Source organism: Melopsittacus undulatus, chromosome 3 (genome assembly GCF_012275295.1).
Source record: "Melopsittacus undulatus isolate bMelUnd1 chromosome 3, bMelUnd1.mat.Z, whole genome shotgun sequence".
Lineage (NCBI taxonomy): Eukaryota > Metazoa > Chordata > Aves > Psittaciformes > Psittaculidae > Melopsittacus > Melopsittacus undulatus.
The window spans coordinates 90935835-90957505 of record NC_047529.1 but is presented as its reverse complement, the minus strand read 5'-3'; the positions used below and the strand labels follow the sequence as shown (position 1 = coordinate 90957505).

At 39.5% G+C, this 21671-nt stretch overlaps 1 protein-coding gene across 3 annotated transcripts in view; it reads right to left on the bottom strand.

Annotated features, from left to right (window-relative positions):
- TBCE (tubulin folding cofactor E) overlaps positions 1 to 18761 on the bottom strand; it is a 28105-nt gene extending 9344 nt beyond the window's left edge. The window contains exons 1-7 of one of the 3 annotated variants that reach the window (XM_031046230.2): positions 18688 to 18761; positions 17763 to 17863; positions 14601 to 14685; positions 5694 to 5882; positions 4557 to 4645; positions 3762 to 3861; positions 1525 to 1627 (exon numbers count right to left, since the gene is read on the bottom strand). In XM_031046230.2, the coding sequence (XP_030902090.1) occupies positions 1525 to 1627; positions 3762 to 3861; positions 4557 to 4645; positions 5694 to 5882; positions 14601 to 14685; positions 17763 to 17862 (666 nt within the window). In that variant the 5' untranslated portion in view covers position 17863; positions 18688 to 18761. Of the gene's footprint in view, positions 1 to 1524; positions 1628 to 3761; positions 3862 to 4556; positions 4646 to 5693; positions 5883 to 14600; positions 14686 to 17762; positions 17864 to 18302; positions 18317 to 18679 lie in introns of those variants that run through there. The other 2 variants (XM_005145992.3, XM_031046231.2) reach the window with 2 other exon arrangements.
- Between the last annotated feature and the right edge of the window lie 2910 nt (positions 18762 to 21671).

Below are 21671 nucleotides of genomic sequence, written 5' to 3'. Positions count from 1 at the left end.
AACATTTCTAGGATTTTCAGACATGGCTTATATTCCCATTGACAATCACTGTATTTCTTTTTTTGCCTGGGTCAGATTAATTATTATTTTCTATTAAAAAAGTTGACTTTTCAAAGTCACTCCCCATACAACTTAAGTGGTTTGTTCACAGAGTGCTAGTAGGCCCCTTTATTTTTTCCCTTTTGTGTGACTGCCCTGCAACACCACTTTTAAGCACAGGCTTGTGTCTCCCCGGTTATCAAGGAAAAAAAAAATCAAACAAATTTCAACTTTATGAAAAAGATTTCTGAACCAAAAATGTCTTTCCTGCATATGATGAGACATCAGCTAGAGCAGTTTCACAACCAATTGCAAGTGCTATGTAATTTTAAACTGCTCTGACTAAGCCAGGGCTTCTTTCTGAAACTCAGTTATCCCTAGAGAACTCTGATGGGTCTGCAGTCAGGGCTCCAACCAGCCTTTCTGCCACTCTAGCATGGAGAAGAGCTGCTGGCAGCTGCCAACATTTTAAACACCACAATGAATGCATCAATTTACTCTGATCAGCACTAAGTGACATTTAAAGTGTTTGCAGCCACTTCATTCTTCCATTTATTTCACCATTCATATTGCTGCTGTTATGAAGGACTATCAACTATCCTAGCATAAACCCCACTGACAATAAGTGCACAGTGAATGGATGCAAAACAGAAATATAGCAGCCCTGCTGCAAGTGAAAGAATGAAGGAGTTTCTTAACTCAAGGCCAGTTTTGGGAAATGCTCTATTACTGGATTGTGGCTGGCAGCAAAACCATGAAAATTCAGGTAAACTCACAGTGCAGTACCCACCAAATCTGCCCCTGAGGAATCCAACTAATGGGCTGGATTTACAAGCCATTGTAAGTAACATGGCACTACTGATGTGCTTTGTAAGCCCCATCTCTGAAAACAGGCCCACTGCTAACATATTTAAAAACAGGGCACCATTCTTAGTAAGACTTCATATTAGGGGAGAAGCATTTACATGTTTCCCTGAACATGTTTATTCTGTGCTGCATATAACCAGGTACCTTGTATTTCAAAAATGGTCAGTATGTGCAAAGATACTAAGCCAATCTGCTGATGCAAAGTGGTGCCAATATAAGTACTTTGTGTCATAATGATATACATTCTTTCCATTTGCATTTGTGCTATTACATGGTTAAAAATACAGATAAACCTTTAATAACTACAAGGAAACAGAAAGTCTTCATTCACACAAACCTTTGGGACATGAAGTTACATTATACTCCAACTGCTTTACCTTGACTTACTTATTTACAAATGCAGGTGAAGTTAAACGTTTCTTACTAGACTCCTGTGCCAATATATCTTCCTAGGTTGTGTACCAACTGTTAGTTACTACGTTACTAGCAGTTATAAGCCATAGCACCTTGTCTCAGGACGACTACATTTCAGTAGAGTACCATAATAGAGAAATGCTTAGTGTGCTTTCCTTGCCTCAAAAACCTAACAACACAAAAGAAACCAGGAAAGGTTATTACCTCTGTCCATGTTATTTCAGTTTGATTAAGTGCCAGAACCCTCAATTTTGAAAATACACTGGATACAGAAGTTGACGTAGATGGAAATTTCATTTTGTTTCCACTGTGTAAAAAGAACAATTATTAACATATTTAAGTTATTGGTACAGAATTATGTATTAAAGAAAAAACCGATTTCCACAAAAAAAAATTAAGAAGTCACTGCTAAGGTGTCACATATTTTAAAATACTATAAAATATCCCTCTAGTTATGTTCAAACTTTTCTAATTTACTTTCTTGTTCCCATTTATTCTCCTGTGGCCTCCTTCACACCTTTTCCTCCCCTAAGTTTTGAGTATAGAAAGAATGATTTTCATTAAATGAAGGAAGTTAAATTTTGGACCTAAACACCTTAGAGCCTGTATGACCATCCAGACCCCAGTAAAAGAAAGGATGTAAAATCCACTCTTCATAGCAAACTATCTCTGTAAAATAGTTAAAAGATTCTCAAATCTGCAATCCTCAAATTAGTTTTCATTACTTACCCCTGAACAAAAGCTTTTCTTTCTTTCCTAAGGTCCAGTCTACCTGCATATGATGATAAAAACCTCCCAATATAGGTAGGTATACTTACATACATATGGGTTAAATTTCCCCATTTCAACAAGCTCCTAGGGAGCTGGAGGATGACTGATCACTCTTATTTTCTTCCAACATTGCTTGCACAAAATGTCACTAACAGACTTAACCTGCCAACATCTTTCTTTTTTAAAGTAAACAAAGTCAGAACAATAAAAACCAAATTCAAACTATTTCAGTTAGTAGTCATAAGCACCACATTCCAGCAGTCCCATTTTGCTTTTCAATTTTATCACTAATAACTTCTGAAAACCCTTCAATCTAGACCGTACTTTTTAGCAATGAAAACCTGAAAAACTTATTCTATGTGAATTAAAATAAATTCTCCATATTCTCATGCATGCTGACAATAATAAACCAGGACAACATCTGCTCTAGGCAAAGACAGATTTACAAATAGCACCCAGGTTGCAAACAGCTGTTCAGTGCTAAATACAGAAGAAAAGAGAACACCTACAACTATTTAAAAAAGACATTTTTCTTACAGTAACTGTAAGAACAAATACAAACACTGGCGTAATTTTTTAATTAAACTTGATATTTATTTCAATTTAGCTTACATCACTTTCAACTGTTTCAGCTACAATGTGTGTATTGTACAAGGAAGATTTTGGAAGCTGCTAATCTCAACACCAGTCTCCAAGACTCAAAAAGTCGTAGTTTGGGTTTCTGCTTTCACTCCTATTGCCCTGCTGCTGCCTTCAATGACTAGTACAACCCCAAAGCAGCTCAACAACTCTGCTTGAAGAGTCAGCAGTCTAGATGCTAACCTTGACAACAAAACAAACTTCCTAAAGCTGCAGCTATAACACTCTCAAAAATTAGTGGTTTAGGCTACTGCCTGTTTACAGACTTTAATCCATCATGTTAGCTAACAGCAGAAAACTATTCTGGCATGTGTCCAACACAGTGTGTAGGTGTGTACTAGAAATGTAAGCATCCAAAGAGTCTGACATGCTGCACTTGCATACAGCAAGCGTGGCCATGTCTGCTGTGAAGCTGGGCTCCACACTGCAAACCAGATGCAATGTGGATGCATACCCGTGTTAAGCCAGTTCTGCCTTGCAGCAAACTAAGCTTTTAAAGCATAAGAATTGTCTTAGATATCACAAAAGCATATAAGGGCATCTTACGATGCTGTAAGCCTACGTAAAATTCTACAGCACTCTCTAAAAATCTATAATGCATTTTAAAACTAGGCTCCTTAGCCGACAAGCCACTTCACAGATTTCATAATTTTTATGTAATGTAGAACACACTGACAAATGTCTAAATTCCTGTGAATGTTTAATGGATGAAATCTGTGTTCTATTTTTCAGACAACCAGGATTTTTCTACTTTTATAAAACTCCTGTCAACATCCATCTGTCCCAAGCACTTTCCCTGAATTTAGTTTTACAAAGATGATAAACTCCTAGGGATCTAGTCTTGAAAAGGAATGTCTGAAAAATATAGCACATTCATGAGTTGTTTAAGGACAAGCCTTTTAAAAACAAGTATTTAGAAACTTATATCCCATTAAAATGATTATTGAAGCATCTAGCTACCTTTAGAAAGCTGACCCTGTGTCTTTGTCTCCACCCCAAAAGAACAGAAACCCAAATATGAGTATTTATACCTGACATTAAGTGTTTCCAGATTTTGAACTTCAGAAGCAATAGCTGTTACTGTCTCCCAAGATGATATCAGATTTTTTGACAGATTTATATGCCTGATATCTGAAATTTCATGGTAAGAAAAATAAAGTTATCTAAAATCTGAACTTTCTTTTCAGAAATTAGAATGAGGGTTTAGTGTTGAATCAAATAAATATAAATAGATTACACTTGTTAGGGCTAAGAAATACTATTACATATTATAATATATATTGTTATGACAAATTGTATTTAGATTTGCGATATGGAAATGGCCTATAGATTTATAAAATAGTTCAACTTTACAAATCCTAAAATGGATTATTTTCTGCATTGGCAGAAACTCCTACCAGTCCTTATAAATGAAGAAATAATACCTGCTTTGTATTTCTGCAACACTGCTACAAGACACAGTATACTGAATAAACTATTTATTATATACTGGAAACCTCTGGTGCTTACAAGACATCTCAGGTGTATTTTTATGGAGTTATCCATTCTAGAGCTAAATTTGAAAAACAATCAAAACAAAACATTGCTGAAGCCTTCTGAAACTGCAGTCGCAGGAGCAGCCTGTGACCATATTTCCATTTCTATCCACAGTTTGCATTCCCTCTCAAAAATTGCAGGCATCTACTTTTAACTCTGTAAACATTATATTGCAGTTTTAAACATTTTTTAATAAAAGGATACAGATATCATTCATTGAAGTGAACACTTGGAATGCTAAAAGTATGTACTTTATTTGTGGTATCACACAATATAGCAAAAAAGGATACTAGCACACGTTCTGCTGATTTCCTCTTTCTGACCAGCATGGCTCACTGCACAATCACACACTGAGATATCTACCAGTTGGTTCAGCTGGCTAAATGAGAAAGAACATTCTGTTAAGTAATCTTCAAACAGAAATAGGTACATTATATAAATACCCGGTTGTTACAACTAAATAATATTCTTTTCATACATATTGTCTCCTTTAGAATTAGCAATATGCAGATTGCTATGGTGAGTGTCTTTCTTACTTGAAAACACACACATCTTTTCTATTTTTTGCCTTTACAGTGCTACTACAAAATAGGTCTGACTGAACCATAACCCCAACCCTCAACAACCCAACCAACCCTAATCCAATTTAAGAGAGACTGATAAACCGGATAAAATACAGCCACTCAAATTGGAATTAGATGCCCCAAGTTAAAACAGGCTTCTTGCAATACTTTTTGCAAAGCTTTAAGTGATTTGGGCATTCTTTGTATCAATTATCAAAAAAAGACAAAAAAAAAAGTATTTTCAATTACTTGTGTTCTGGGAGACAAAGGGAGAATAGTTGTGGAGTATCAGTTCAGAAGGAGACTGCCATCTACTGAACTGACACCTCTACTGCTAGAGGCCATTAAAACTGCAATCTATTACACTTCGTTATTTCCTTTCTTACCCTTCCAGATATATGAACATGACATGAACTGCCTGAGAGACTTCTTCATTAACAGTACAGTGATTTTCTGGCTTTCCTCTTTTTGTTACAAAGTCATTACTGATATGAGTAAACAAATATTAAATAAGACCACACAATATTAAGAAAATACAAAAATACATTTATTTAAAAAGGACCATACATGTGTACAATTTATCCCACTCATTCCTCTCCAGATATCATGTCCTACTTCATGAAATCAAAATGAGGGTTGTGAGCACTCAAACATTACATAATCCCAATTTTTATCTGTAAAACAGGTAAATTATGAAGCCACAATAAGATTTCTTGTCTCTTCCATCAGAGTGCACTTTGGCTTACTTTTAGAGATATGACTATATTATATGCACGGCAGCCAGCTTCCTTTACTTATAGCTGAACTACTACTTGACTAAATCAAGCGCTAAGTGTCTCTTAGATTTTCATATATTACACTTACCTTTGTTGTTCTGCAATAGAATCCATGCCAACAAATTCCACAGTCTTCTTTCCAAATACTAATGTATTCTCTGTCCCGTGTTGAGCATCTTGCTCATCATTCAATCCATACCGATTCTTTACTGCAGTAAGAAAATCTACTCCAAAATTTGCCTTGTTTGGCCGGATAAATGATCCTCCTCTTGGATGCCTAGAACAGAACAGCCAGGAAAAGGTGAAATATGAAGAGTTACTGTAAGAATGATATGTCTCAAAAGGACTAATTGTTATGATTATTAAACACTGGGGACCAAAGCAGTCAAAAGACAGTTCTACAGGCTAATTTTAGACATCACTGTCCCCGGTACTGAGACCAGGTAAAACTTACTAAGTATCTTTGGTCATATTTGACCTAACAAGTTCATATTGTGAAATGGCACAAGAACTGCAGCACCAGATCTCCAAATGTATTTGCATATCAAAATTACAATGGCAGTGCCATTATTAGAAATAAATGCCACACTCGCTATAAAAAGGTTTTCCAGCAAATTAAGTTTTTACCACGCAGCTGTAATTTTGCAAGAACGCAGCATTGTCCTTCCATCCACACAAATGACACATGATACAAATTGTACCACTTGGAATTCTTAAACTCAGTCTTTTAAAAATTCTGATCCTAACTCAGTAACAATTTTGAAACTGAATATTTAACAGAATTATCCAGCTAATGTATGTTCTACACAGTTTCTTCATTGTTCTTGAGCACTGGATAAACTTTATTGCATGACAATTTCTTGCCACTCAATTGCTTTGACAATTTCTGTCAAAGTTAGCAAGGAAACAGAGTATTCAGGAAGAACTGACAGAGACAAGTTGTGGGAATGGTATCACAGAGCAGATGTAGGATCTGATAGGAGGACCAGCCAGAAAACAGCAGGAAGAAAATTAGTAGTTATGATTACCTGTCTGCCTTCCAGCTGAGAACAGACTCCGGTTGGAAAGTACCCAAGAGGAAGAAATCACTTATGTAAACAAAACTTCTCTTTCCAAAACAGCATGTAAACATCAAGTGCCCAATTAGCAAACCATCATACAAACCATCAATGCTACAGACTTGAAAATTATCTCAGAAAAACAGTAACTAGAGACCCTGAATCCTATGGACCTATTACAAGCAGATGGAATAGCTTGGGCACCATATTTTCACATTTTTATTAAAAAAGCCGTATTGGAAATTTCCTCTGACAGTTTCATTCTTCAACTTTTCTAATGCTTGTTTAAGTACTTTAGTACCTTAAAGGATATGGGTAGAAACCACACATTGTTAACTTCAAAAATATTTTCAGTCTAGTTTTGTAGTGACTAAGTTTTAGAGTGCAATGATTACAAAACAAGCAGAAAGGCATACTCTTAGAGAATGTAAATCCAGTGTGCACTTTCATGTTCAATAAGCATTTTCAATTCTCAACTTTTTTAATCCAGAATCTTCTTTTAAGTTTTTTCTTCCTTTCCTTTGAAGTCCTTCATAGCTTGCAAACATTTGGCTAGTTTAGATATTGAACTTCCTCAAATGTAAAAATTATGGGCCTGTTTCTTAACACCACTTCTTAAAATAGTAAATCATATTTTCACTGTCTTTACTACATCTCTTACCTGCAAGATATATCACTTTTGCATTTAATTAAGTCAAACAGCTTCATAAGGCGCAGACAGTGCAAGATGCTACTTGGGGCTCTGGAAAGAAAACTTGCACTCTTGTCTATGTGTAATTCACCGCAGGTCCTGCAGTATGTTTATTCTGACATTTCCTGTCCTTTTCCCTATCACCTGGATTTTCCCCATTTGTCATCACCATCCCTCTGCACTCAACAGTTCTGCTACTTTTCTTTCTCTGCTGTCCCAAAAATCCCCTCATCAGCACTAACCTAAGACCTCCATATCTGCATTCCTCCTGTAAGGCCATTTATCTCTGGTGTAGCCAAGCTCTTTAGGTCACTCCATCATCACACTCACTAAGCTCATTTCTGTCCTCCCAGGTCACCATTTCTATTGGCACTTCCTTCCTCATTGTCTTTGGGAGTCAGTTCTATCCCTAGGAAAAACTGCAAGGAAACTAGCTCCTTGTCATTTGAAGCTGCAATGAAAGTATGGTGCATTTCTCTCTGAAGACCTTTCTATTTTTGGTTTTAACCATGCGAAAATCACAGGTTTTTTCTCTCTTGCTCCTACCACTTCCAAGTACTATGGATGCTACCTTAGCTAATGTATACTGAAGTCCATTGCACAGCTTAAGTTTCTTTTTCAGCTCCATCCTATTAATTTGATCTACTTTTTAAAGAACTGTTACAGAGAAGAACAGAAAAGGAGACTGCAATAGGAATCTATTTCCAGGCAAAATGATTCTGTGTTCAAGGAGAGAGGTCACTTACCTGTAACTTGTTTTCTCTAAGATACATTGCCTGTATTAATCTTCACATTAGGGAACATGAATTGTACAAGCTATATGTACATATTAGACAACTAACACACAGCACCTGGACTCATGAAAAAACATGCCTTTTAGCAATCAGTCAACATAACTGGGAATTAAACAGATAAATCTGAATCCAAAGAGTCATCCAGCATGCCTACCATGAGATGGAAGAACCTCCAGACTACTGATCAACCTGACTTAAGCTGAACTGATACAAGGGTAATCAATGTACAGGGGGGTAATATAAAGAAATTGTACAAGGGGGTTAAAGGAATTCCTTTGCTTAAACAAAAGTATTGTCTATCCTAAGTACCTGCCATTGCCATCTTGCCAAGGCATTGATTACTGCTGGAGGGGGAGAAGCAGATGCTAGTTCTACTGACAAAAGCAGATGATTGTTTTTACTGATAAGCCAGGGAGAGGCAGACTGGGCGCCTACCAAATGTTAAGACCATGACAAAAGCACAGGTGTTTGGTCCTACTGAGAAGTGGGGGAGAAGCAGACTGGGCGTCGACCAAACCCTAAGGCCATGTCTGAAGGTTAAAAGGTGTAAAGCTTAAGAAGAGGAAGACTCATTTACTTCATCCTGAGACCCCTGCCCATGACCAGAAGGGGCACTGCACAGGTGCAAAGGGCCTTCCGGCTCATTATAATACGAAGCGGGGATAGATACTAAATATGTATAGGCGAATTGAGCAACCTCATGTCTATGTATACCTTAAGAGAATAAATGGAAAGGGAGAACAACCCTGAGGTGTGCATGCTTTGGAGGAGCTATCCCCATGCACCTCAGCGCTGAATAAAAGCATACCTACTTTACAACTTTAACTAGTTGTGGAGTCTATCCACACATCAGAACATTTCAGAAGTCCGAGAACAGGGATTTTGTATCCATTTATGTAAATGTCCTGCAGCCAGGACAATACACTGTGCAGAAACAATGTGGCGGATGATGTGCTCCAAATTCCTGAAGCAGAAAATATGGAATATACCCAAGGGAGGCTCTGACAATCAGCTGGCTCTAGTGAATATTGACACTTTTTACTGACTTTTGAAATAGAGAGGTTGGCCCCAATCTCAGAAGTCAGCTTGTAGGACACTTTCTATTCTTAAGTCAGCAGCCAGAGGTGATAAAGCCCATCTGTTAGCATGTCTAGGGTCCTTCAAAGATACTCATTAAAATTTAGATTAGCTATCCACTTCCACTGGTTAACCATTTCGCTGAGTAAGAGGAAATTTGGTATCATTCTTCTTTGCTAATGTAAAACAAAATGCTCTGCACTGCTCATCATTACAGGTATATGATGGCTCTTTTTTTTGCTAGAAAAATGTCACATACATTTCTTGGTATCAGAAGAATAATGCAGTAGTACATAAACTGTGTTCTGACAACAGTAACACACTTGAGCTGTGTGACTGCAGAAGCAAGCTTCTGAGCCAAAAAGAGAGATCTCAGCTTTATCAGCCTAGACAATAAAGGTGGATGGAAGGGCTTCTTTGCCCAGTACCAGCTGTTTGCAATGACTATCTCAAGGCAAGTATCATCACAACTGGGGCACACACTACAAAGCTTATAAGACATCATAAAATACAGCTTGCTGAATCCATGCATGTCTTTTCTAGATAGGCTCTTCCACTTAGAGGAAAGTGCTCAACAGACCAGACTTCTTCTAGAAGAATCTACATACTGCAGTAAGGAAAACCCTTCAAATTTTAGAACAGTCTGAGGTATCTGCAGCATCAAACACTTGTAACACTTAGCACTAATCTACTATGGTGTATCAAATTCCTGACTTCACAGCAGAAGCTCTGAAAAGATCAGCAAGTACTTCAAGTTCTTTGCAACTTTACCCTCCTCAAACAAGCATTAAAGCCAAGTCTGAGCTTTAACAAACCAAGGAAAGCCAGACATCTGCAGTTCCAGATGCTATCTTAAGGTTCTGCTGGTGCACTGGACAACAGTTTTGTTTCCACACTGTTCAACCCACAGCAAAGAACAGAAGTCTCTGAGGGGTACAGTGACACACAGTGAAACAATCAAAACTTCCTAACCAAGAACTTTTGAGGCATCTTGGGAGTGCACTCTCCCTTCATTGAATGACAATATTCACAGACACTACAATGATATTGACATCTTCCTATATTTGAAGAATTTGTTTGTGCTCTAAGTAGATATTCCTTGAGGTGAATCTGTCATTCTTGAAGGAGAGGTAGTCTAACTTAATATAAGCAGATCTTTTGGGCAGGAACGTAAATTTCATGCAAACAGTAACGTGATAAGCCAAAACTGCTCTGTGGATTTAAAACCATGTCTGTATGCAATTTATAAAACTCACTGAAGAAGAAAAAACTAAACACAGGAAATGCCATTGCCAGGATAATTTGGCATTTCAGGACTACACAAATATACAAAATTCAAAGTTCCCACCAGAAGAAAACTGTGTTACTAAGAGAGGGGAAAAAAAGGTCACAAAGATCTGAGAAGCAACTGCAATTCTCCCAGGCTGGAAAACATCATAGAAACAAGCTTTACTATACTTCCATTTCTCTGGCTTGCTATGAAAGTCAAACCTGGGGAAATGTATCAAGATTTAATATGGTCAATACTTCTGGTAATAATATCTGCTGAAATATCATGATTCCTCTGGGAAGAACAAAACATATTCTTTAGCGGGTAGGAACATGTTCTTTTCAACTATGACTCAAAGTACTCTAAATATATGATTCACCAGGATGTTACTCCCATCTCGTGAGATAGGCAGAGAAGTATGTCATCTACTGCTGGGGAATCCACACATCTCCTCCAGCAAAATAGCAAGGATAAAAACAGCTGCTAAAATAGCAGTGCCAGTGTAAACACTGTGCATGAGCTGAATACTGACAGAGAAGGGCTAAGGAACATAACCCTTATGCCAGACTAAACGGGGGAAAACAGACTGAATCCACTTGATTGCATGCATAAAAGAAGCTTGATCATCTGTAACTGTGGGGAGAAAGAAGAGGGTACCAGTGCAGCAGCTGAAACCTGGTTTGGTGCCTTCAAGTCACCCCACCAGCACCACCGCTTTGCCAAGGCCAGACAGAGCTGCTTCCTAGCCATCTGGCAAGACGCCCAAGTGAGCCTGCACCCAACAAGGACAGACATCGTTGGGAGCAACAGATATGTCCCCATCTCAGTGTGCTCATGTGGCCTCGGGGGTGCTTTCTATCAGCATGCATGTTAACAGCCTGCAGGAAGCAGTGCAGGGATACAAGAGCTGGAGCACCCAGAGGCTCCAGAGGCTTAAGGCACTCACATTCCCAGGGGAAGTGTGTGTGCTTGTAACTCACATCTCCCAGGGTAGCACATGCATATAACTGTGTGAATGGGTATGTGGGACAGGAACTTATTTGAAAGCATACTCATGTTTCAAAAGCTGTATTTAAATTTTAACACTATTTTAAGGCTTGATTACTCCTCATTTCTCTTGAAGAACTGTAGAAGATCACTTATTTTAATTATATCATACACTACTGCAACTGACAGCCAAAATAATAGCTTCCTCAGTTATTAGGAAACAAGAATTTATTATCAGTGAAACAAAAAAAAAAAAGTCACAAAAATGCCACTAGAGTATGCACTGCCTTTTCTAGCTAACCCGGCTGATGAACATGCTCATCATGTCAGCACATTTTGAAGTATGGCTGTTTTGTTGTTTGGTCCTCATATTCTTAAGAAGTTTAATTAGCACCACATAATATATGACCCAGATAAGTATACTGCCACGGAACATGAAAGTTTAGGTCACATTTCCAAAAAGCTTACTGCAAAGATCACGTAGGTAAGCAGACCTTCTGATTTACCCAAATAAGAATTAAGAAGATTCACTGATAATAAGAATCTCAGTTTCAGTTTTATTGTCCTCTTTCAATCTTATTTTGAAATGTCATTCCAAAAGATTAATTTTTAAAGGCATTCTTTTCAAAATTACCTTAAAAAGAACTATAAAATGTCCTCTCATTACATTTATTTACAGTAAAGCTACTTCATCAGCTGCTTCTGCTTATCAGACTTCAGCAAGTGAGAGAAGTAGGCTTGGTAAGTACAGGATAATAATGATAACGTTTGAGGGGAATTTTTTTTTTATATATGTTATATATGTTATATAAAGAAACAAACTACTCAACAGTAATAGTAAAGACATGACATTTTAGGTTGTGGGTTTTAGGTTTTTTAAAGTATCTTTTTGATAAAATAAGGTAACCATTTTTTACTTAAGTTTGCCTGCATCTTCACAATCAGTACAAAACCAAACTAGTCTACACACAGAAAGTTATGTCTGTGAGTCATGGTTGACTGCTGGAACTATTATTTGTTCTCTTAGACTCCAGAAGGACTTTCTCTGATTGGAACACAGCAGAGTACAAACAACAGGTATTGTAAGAACAACATGTTTAAGGATCACAACATTTCAATGTTATGGGTATATGCAGCTTCACTCAAAAAAGTTGATTCTTACAAGAATTGAGATCCCTGTCTGAGATCTCATCTCCTGTGAGCACACTAACAGCTGCTAGAAAAGCAGGAGTCTATACACATGTATATAAATACTATATACACAAATATAAATCACTTGAGTTTCATAAAAACATCCACCACACATTCAATTGCTTCTTCTGTCCATAGAGATTTGGAATAGCCAGACAGTTACTTTTATTATTTCTCCTACAGCAGAATACAACTAGCTTCAACTTGGAAAGTGCTTCAATTAAACTCAAAGCATTTAAAAAGCAACTTCTGCTAATACGTTACTTCAAAAGACATGCTTACTCTAAGAACATAATTTCTCATTTTTCAGCTAAGAAAAATCCAGCAATGTTGAATTTTTTTCTTGCATTAAGTATGCTTATTCTCCTTAAGCCTTACTTTATTATCATATATAAAGGAAAAAATATCCAGTCCTCACTGGTGGGTTGTGGGATTTTTTTTTGTTTATTCTTCTAAAGAACAGATTTTATCATCTCATTTTCTGATAATGACATCTCTAGGGATTCCACCTTTCACAAATGTGGAACTTAAGAAGATACAGACTAAGAATTCTGATTTACATTAGTGAACGTAATCTATGCTTTGCATGTTTATGCCTATCTGGATATAGGGAAAAGACAGCATTCCCAGAAAAGATTTCAAAATAACTACTTTTTAATTATTTAACAGATAAATTCTTCTGCTCGTTCAGTCCAAGACCAATCAGCTCTACTTGCTGGCTTGAGAATAGTTTTGACCTGAACTGATAATGAAGCATATTCTTGAACAGGCCATGTGGAAATAATGCCTTTTTTTTCTTTTATGTGACATTTTACAGCAACAGTTCTAAGTCCCTTCCATATGATATTCTTATACTGAGACAGGAGAAAGTGACAAGACTCATCTACTCATAAAAGTGGAAATGATCACCATTTTTTACAAGCTGAAAACAAATGCTCAAACCTAAGCAAGTGCATGTGCTGTGTCTACATACTCTTTATTATTATTCTGGAGAAAATTCTCATTAAAAAAAATGTCTGTTGAATCACACATTGAGAGCAAACCAAAGTACATGTACAAATACACCACCTCTGGCTCTGAGGAAAAAAATCTTTGAATCGTGACAAGCTAAAGCTAATGAGACTCTGGAAAACTGTCACTACATACTTTTCTTGTTCTTCCACACTTCTCCAGCAGTCTGCTATTAGCCAATGTCAGAGGCAGGGAACTAAGCAAGATGTATGTCTGGACTGACCTCATTCAGCTATCTTATGACTTTCTTTTACACGCAAGTGTAAAAAAAAACCCCAAACAAAAACAAAACTATTTTGCTCAACCTCTCATCAATGGCTTTAACTTTTGCAAGATAAGTAACAGGAAGGATTAATTTCAGAGAAAAATCTTCTTACATCTTTCCAAAAAAACAAAGCCAACAGGAAGGCCACAGACCACTTGACCACTTTAAATCCATTTTCTGGTTTGTCAATTTCTTTCATATTTTCAAAAGCCTTCTATTAATTCTGAGTGCTCACTGTCACAGGATTTATGTATATTAGATTCATTTCACTTGAATGAGCACTTGAACAGTTATGAACAAACTGTAATTGAACTGCCTTTTAGAGTTATTACAAGCCTTGGAAAGTAGGAGGCAGAAAAATCTCTCCATTTCATCTCATTAACACAAGACTGTCCAAAAGTCACATTTTATTACGTACCTCTGAAAACATTACTTGTATTTTCTACGTAACTGTAACTGGATTAATAACAATGCATCAGCCTGTATGGTATAGCTAGACACAGCATTCAGATTTCTCATCTTTATTTATTTATTTATTATTAGGCAACTGATAACAAAAGGATTTGCCCTAAAAATTGCAGAAGATAATCTTCCCATGACCATCTTGCTCTATCAGTACACATGACATACCAACACTTTGAATCAACTTACCTGCACTTAAAATACTGTGTTCCTTCATAGGTACCATCATGCTTTCCTCTCTGAGGATTATCCCATTCCACACCAAGCCAAATTCCTGAAAAGTACAGTAGATACGTTTTCAGATTTATGGCATCATAGCCATAGAAATCACAGCTGAAAGAAGCCTCTGAAGTTCACTTAGGCCAGCCTAAGTGAAGACAGACAGAAGAAATCTCAACGCAGATTATTGTCAGCACTAAAACAGGTCACCCAGGTAAGTCTTTACCTAGCCAGATCTTGAAAACCTCCAAGGAGAGGAACATTCCAACCTACTTGGGCAGCCTGTTCCACTGCTGCATTATTTCTGTAGAGAAAGAGATTTTCCTGGTCATTCCAGTTTGAGGATTCCAGGTTGAGAGAGACATAAGACGAAATGGATAAAACCAACTAGTTAATTACTATAGAAAAAGATAGGAAGAGCCAGCAAAGCATAAAAGAAACAGTGATGGATATTTTTGGTGAGTGTTTATCTTACCAAGCCTAACCATGTGATGATGATCAGGAAACCAGCTCCAAGAACCATCATCGCAGTGCGAGGCAGCAGGCTCAGCCTTAGCGAGCAGACCCACAGAGGCAATGCTGACCTGGATGCCATGAGGCTCAGGCTTTTATGCTAGCAAAAGGGCACACTCATCCTGATGGAGGGGGCCAGCCTACATTGGAAGGAGTGGCCAGTTCCGGCTGTTTGCTATGACTGAGCAGTCGCTGTATGGGGATTTCCAAAGTGGACTGCAGGATTTTTGGGGGATTTCTGGGGAGGAGCCACCACAGACCATTATCTCATGTGTCTTGCAACTGGTATAGGACCCCCTTTTGCTAACAGCAGTGTTAACTCCCCTATTCTCAAGGTTATATTCCCACAGCCGATGCCAAACTGCTCTATTTTTGTGTGTTTGACCACACACCGTTATCTATTGTCACTGATACACTGGTGTCCAATTCAAACCTTTCCAGCCACAATTTGTGGCTGTTGTCTGTTATTATATAATCTAATACTAGTAATAATAGCTTGGCTCTGCCATCCTTGTAACCATCTGCCAAACAGCAGCAGGCAGCTACTGGATGCCAGTTAAACTTCTTTTCACCACTTGAACCAAGCCCAGATCCCTCAACCTCTCCAAAACACATGTACATGGTTTATGTCGTTGACTGCTTTGGCAGCCCTCTACTGGATCCTCTTGAGTTTATCCACATCCCTCTTCAACTGGGATGGTCCAAAACCAGTGTAACCTTACCAAGAATGCCTGCCCCAGAGGGGATAACATGTTCCTTTGATTTGTTGGCCATATTCATCATTCAAAGGCGATGCAGTACAACACGTATCTTGCTTGTGACATGAGCTCACTGTTGGCTCACATTCATGATAGTATCCACCTTAACTCTCAAGTGCCTTACAATAGACCCCTTGGGCTGCTAGTACTTCCCAGTCTGCACTGATACGCAGGTTTGTTTTGCACTACCTGTAGAAATTTATCCTTCTTGAACCTCTTAGGCCCCAGCATAAAGTTCATAAAGCTTCTCTAGATAGCAGTTCTACCTTTTGTCACATCAGCAAGCTGAGGGTGAATGTCAGTTGTTATTGAAGACACTGATTAATATGTTAAACAGTCCCCAGGATTTATTTCTGTAGTACTCATGCATTACTGGATATAAAGTCATTGATTACCACTTTTCCACTTGACAGACCTGCAGACTTGAAACCTACTTAACAGTCAACTCATCCGACTTGTATTTCTCCAGCTTCCAAGTAAGATTCTTTATGGAGACATTGTTAAAAGACTTATTGAAGACAAGGTATATAACAACCCCCATTCTCCCTTTGTCCACATTCCCAGTCTTACCATCATAGAAAGTAACTAGATTTGCCAAGCACAACTTGTTACTCTTTAAAAGTATCAAGTATTCCCAACCACCACTCTGTCCTTCATAGGCTTGGAAATGGTCTCCAAAGGAACATGCTAAGCAATCTTTCCAGGAACAGAAGAAAGGCTCATGAGTCTACAGTTCCTTGGTCATCCTTCTTGCCTCTTCAAGAGCTGTAAGCAAGGCTACTCTCCTTCCAAAAATTATTAATGTCCCTATCTTGTCACCACAATTTTTCAAAGATGGCATATATGGCTCTTGCAGTCAGACTGGTCAGATCCCTCAGCAAGCTGGGCTGCATCTTATTTGTCCCCATGAATGTGAACTTGTTATCAAAGGAGCATGCCTAGGCTGTTGATCTGCTGCTGCTGCCCATCTCCCTCCTTCCCACACTACGCTAGCACACAAAAATCAGGGAGCAGACTACTCATGAAAACTAATGGAAAAAAAAAGCCACTAAGATCCTTACACTGTAAGAAAAAAAAACAACCTATCTAGATTAAAAGTTGCCATATTTACAGAATCAAAGAATCATTTAGATTGGAAAAGACCTTTAAGATCATCAAGTCCAACTGTTAACCCAGCACTGCCAAGACCACCACTAAACCATGTCCCCAGGTTCCACTTCTACATGTCTTTTAAATAAGTGATTCCACCGCTTTCCTAGGCAGCCTTTTGGTGAAGAAATGTTTTCTAATATCCAATTTGAACTTCTCCTCATGCAGCCTGAGGCCCTTTCCTCTTGTCCTATTGCTTGTTAGTTGGGAAAAGAGACCAACCCCCACCTCACTACAACCTCCTTTCAGGTATCTGTAGATAATGACAAGGTCCCCCGAGCCTTTTTTCTCCAGGCTAAACAACCCCAGTTCCCTCAGCTGTTCCTCATAAGACTTGTGATCAAGACCCTTCACCAGCTTTGTAGCTCTTCTTTGGACACACTCCAGCACATCAATGTCTTTCTTGCAGAACTGAAGACAGTTTTTGAAGTGCAGCATCACCAGTGCCGAATATAGGAGGACAATCACAGCCCTAGTCCTGCTGGACCACACTATTTCTGATACAAGCCAGGATGCTCTTGGTCTTCTTGGCTGCTTGAGCACACCGGCTTATCCTAGTAGGCATCCATTTTTCCAGAGAGCCAGGAACAATGAGGAAAACAACCAATTTGCATATTCCCACATTCTACTTAACTTTTTTAAATTAAGAACATAATTAGAATTTTGAAAACAACCATTAAATATAAAGGCTATTGGCTATTGTAACATTTACCTGCTGTGGGAGGTACACTGCCAACGTAGCGCACAGTTGCATACTCTGTGCCACACAAGACTCTTCGACCCAGTGCCTCAGAAGGCACCCAGTCAGTCATCCTGGGAAAACCGAAGTCAGAGTTACTCACAGACCCGCAGTGACAGAATCACAGACTGGTTTGGAAGGGACCTTAAGGCTCATCCAGTCCCAAACCCGTGCCATGGGTAGGGACACCTTCCACTAGACCAGGCTGCTCAAAGCCCCATCCAACCTGACCTTGAACACTGGCAGGGATGGGGCAGCCACAGCTTCTCTGGGCAACCTGTGCCAGGGCCTCACCACTCTCATAGTGAAGAACTGGTTCCTAATATCTAATCTAAATATTCCCTCTTTTAGTACAAAGCCATTCCCCCTTGTCCCATCACTACACGTCCTTGTAAAAGCCCTTCTGCAGATTCCTGTCGGCCTCCTTTAGATACTGGAAAGCTGTTGTGAAGGTCTTCCCAGTGCCGAACAAGAAGCGATGCCCACAACACACGGAAGTCGCTGCTCCCGTACTCGCCCTGCCGCGCTTTGCCTCTTCACTGCCGGGCAGCATGCTGGGCTCCTGCAGCAGGACCCGCCCCCTGCCGCCCCTGCCTGCGGCTCTCCCGTGCCCCAGCACGCCCGCCGCTGGGGAGCGGCCCCAGATTGTGCCCCGCCCTCCCAGCGGCGCTCTCCACAGCGCGGACCCGGCGTCCGCGGCCCGTCCCAGCACCGCGAGAGATGACCGTTACTGAGCGCGGCAGGTAGAGCCGTTACGCGCAGTCACCGTCCCCCAGCCGGGGGTATGGCAGCAAGCAACGCACCGAGCGAGAGGAGCAGCCCCCGGCGGAAGGCAGGTAACGCACCGGGCGGCAGGAGCACCCCTGGGCCGGGCCCGCACTCCAGCTTACCCTCTTACCCGCACCAAGGGACCAACCGCCGACACCACAGCTCCCGGCGCAGCCTCCCCACCAGCCCCTCTTCTGCCCCGCCCGGCCTATCGGCGCCCTCCCATTAGCCCCAAGCTGCCAGTGCCGCCCTAGCTCAGCCGCTATTGGCCTAAACCTATCTTCGACCCCGCTGAAGTCATTGCCTTCACAGGCAGTAGACGTGGGGCGCCGCCGCCGTAGAGCTTTCTGGGTAGCGCAGTTCGTGGAGGCTGCCACTCCGCACGGACTTGCTAGCCCTGGACTACACCTCCCACATGCCGTGGGGCGAGGAAACGGTGCGCTGACTGGGAGGGGTCCGGAGAGGGGCTGGAACGAGTGGTTGCGCTGAGGGGAGCCAGTGCCCCTGGGCTATAGTGGCCGGGCCTCTGATTAGGAACTGCTTTGGTCGTTGAGTTCAACTAACGGCAGTGAGCACATTTAGAATCAAGCAAATAGTATGCATTTTTCTGCCTACAAGCAAGCTGTGTATTGAGCAAAGGCAGTAAAGCCACAGTTAAAGGCTGGGGCACTGACGGAGGTGGCCAGTGTGTATAGATTAACAGTAGAGTAAAAGACATAACAGTATTCTTTATGCAGCAATTGCTGGGGAACATATTTACTAAAAGCTCTTCAGTTTCATGGAGACAGGTACAACGAGATCCTAGAGCTTCCACATAGTTCTATGGTTATGAAATCCTAGTTGACATTCTCTACATAGTTTCATACTTAAAAATATCCTATAACACCCTTAATTCAAACAATATCATTTGAACTTTTGGACCACAAAGACTAAGACAATCATGAACGTACAGAACAAAGAAGCTATTTCAGTGCTGTGCCTCTGCTTCTAGTACATGAAATAATTCTTTACACTCTTGGCAGCCAGCACACTAGTCGTCTTTGCTCTGATTTTGTGATACCGACAACAGAAATCAAGTACGGGTGTTTCGTAACACTTGTGTATTCCAGTCAAAGTAATCTGGATAATATGTTCCTTCATCAGCATGGTGATAGCTTGCTTCTTCAAGCAATAGGCTTTGAGGGGCCTGCTGCTCCCAAATGGGCATTCCAGGGAAGATCGCTGTGCCTTTTTCTTCATATACCTTTGCTGAAAGTAGCATGTTTTCTTAGGCCAACTAATGTCCTTGGGGGAAAAAAACAGATACCCTAGTTTTTCTTCCACGTTTGGTGCTGTTGCTGCTCATCCTGCTTCCTGAGCCCATTCATCTCCCACAGAGGGCACCTTTTGAACAATCTGTTCCAGTTTTGAATGATGCCAAAGACAAACAAACAGTGGTATGATGCCAGAACAATGGAGTAAGCCCTCTTGCTCTCGCTGACTCATTCACTGTTGCTGAATACAAACCCAAGAGCATGCTTCACCTTGTTTAACTACACATCAGGAAAGTTTTTGAAAATAAAAAAATGTTTTTCACTATCTTTCTGACCCCAGCACCATGTTTGATATGCAATTCAGCCATTCTCAGAATTTACCTTCATGTTGTTGAATTTCTGTATTTAGTACTCCTAAAAAGATAATGAGAATAACATAACTTACTGTTTATTCCATTTCTTTTCCTTCTGTTTTAGCACTATAATCAATAGCTACAGTTCACCCAATGTACTTAAGAAACAGGACAGTCCCAATGCCAATAAAATAAACTAGACCAATTTAACATTTACAACCTTGTTACTCAGAACTGCAACTTCTGAATTTCATACACACTTCAGTAAGAACTGATTTAATTTCAGAATTTACTGAACATTCATTTTGGTTGGTGTAAAATATGAAATTAGGTTTATAGCACAGTTTTTATGTTTTGGGAATGACAATTCTGCCATAGGGCTTTTACTTCGACCTGTACACACCATCCCACCCCCCAGAAGAATAGGTTCTTCAGTTAAAGCCACAGGAAAACTATAGGAACAATTTCTTCATGTATTAACTCTGCAATTACCTCAAATTCTGTTTTTAAAGAACTTTGTGTTTTTTCCTTGCAACCTACTTCTATTTTCCCCCTTTTAATTTATTCCAATGGCCTTGGTGTCAGCCCAATTTTAATAACTTTAATGGATGAAAAGTTGTTAATGCCTCCCTCAGCTAACAGAAGTTCACTGCAGAATAACATACTAGATTACAGCAAGAGAACAGGCACGTTTACATGTATTTCAAAACTGCACGATGAAAAATGTATGTATTTGCCATTTATCCTTTTTACAGGCTTCAATAATCACTTTGCTGAGTAACTTACACCATATACTCCAGAAATAGCAACTGAAACATCATGGAGTGAAAATATACAGTGATCAAAAGATGCAACTACTTGCTGACAGCATACAATTAATACACCAACAGAGCAGCGAGTGTTTTCATAGAGTTCAACAGCAAAAAAAATTATCTATTATTTTTCCATCACATTAAGGCTAGTCTTCCACACAAATTCATGTAGGTTTTGCAGTGCTCTCTCTGGAAGTGTCACATTAGGCCTGTCCTGGGGTATCCTCCATGGTTCTCTACACTGTAGGAAACAGAGATGCTCAGTAAATACCTTTCCAGTGGGTTAAGTGGGAATTTACTTGTTCTGTTGGGCACACAGGTGAAGAGTGATATGAGGATTCATGTGATTTATCCTGCATCTTTACTACAAATTTTGCAGATAATAAGCTTAAAAGTGAGTTAATGAATCATGGATTATTCCTAGCCACACCTGACATACAAGAGTGCTATCTAAAAAAAAAAAAATGCTGCAGAAAAGGTGAACACAGATGCTCAGCTATGATAAAAGTTATTCAGGAAGGATGTTGTCGTGAGGTAGCAAGTAGGCACACAGCAGATTACATTTCCCTGGCTTCAAGAATAGAAAAACTGTTAAGCGAAATAAAAGTACAGTAATGAAACTATGTACTTTGTTGTATCTATACTTTTAATCAAAACTTTAAGATGATATATGCAAGTTAAAAATATCAGAATAAA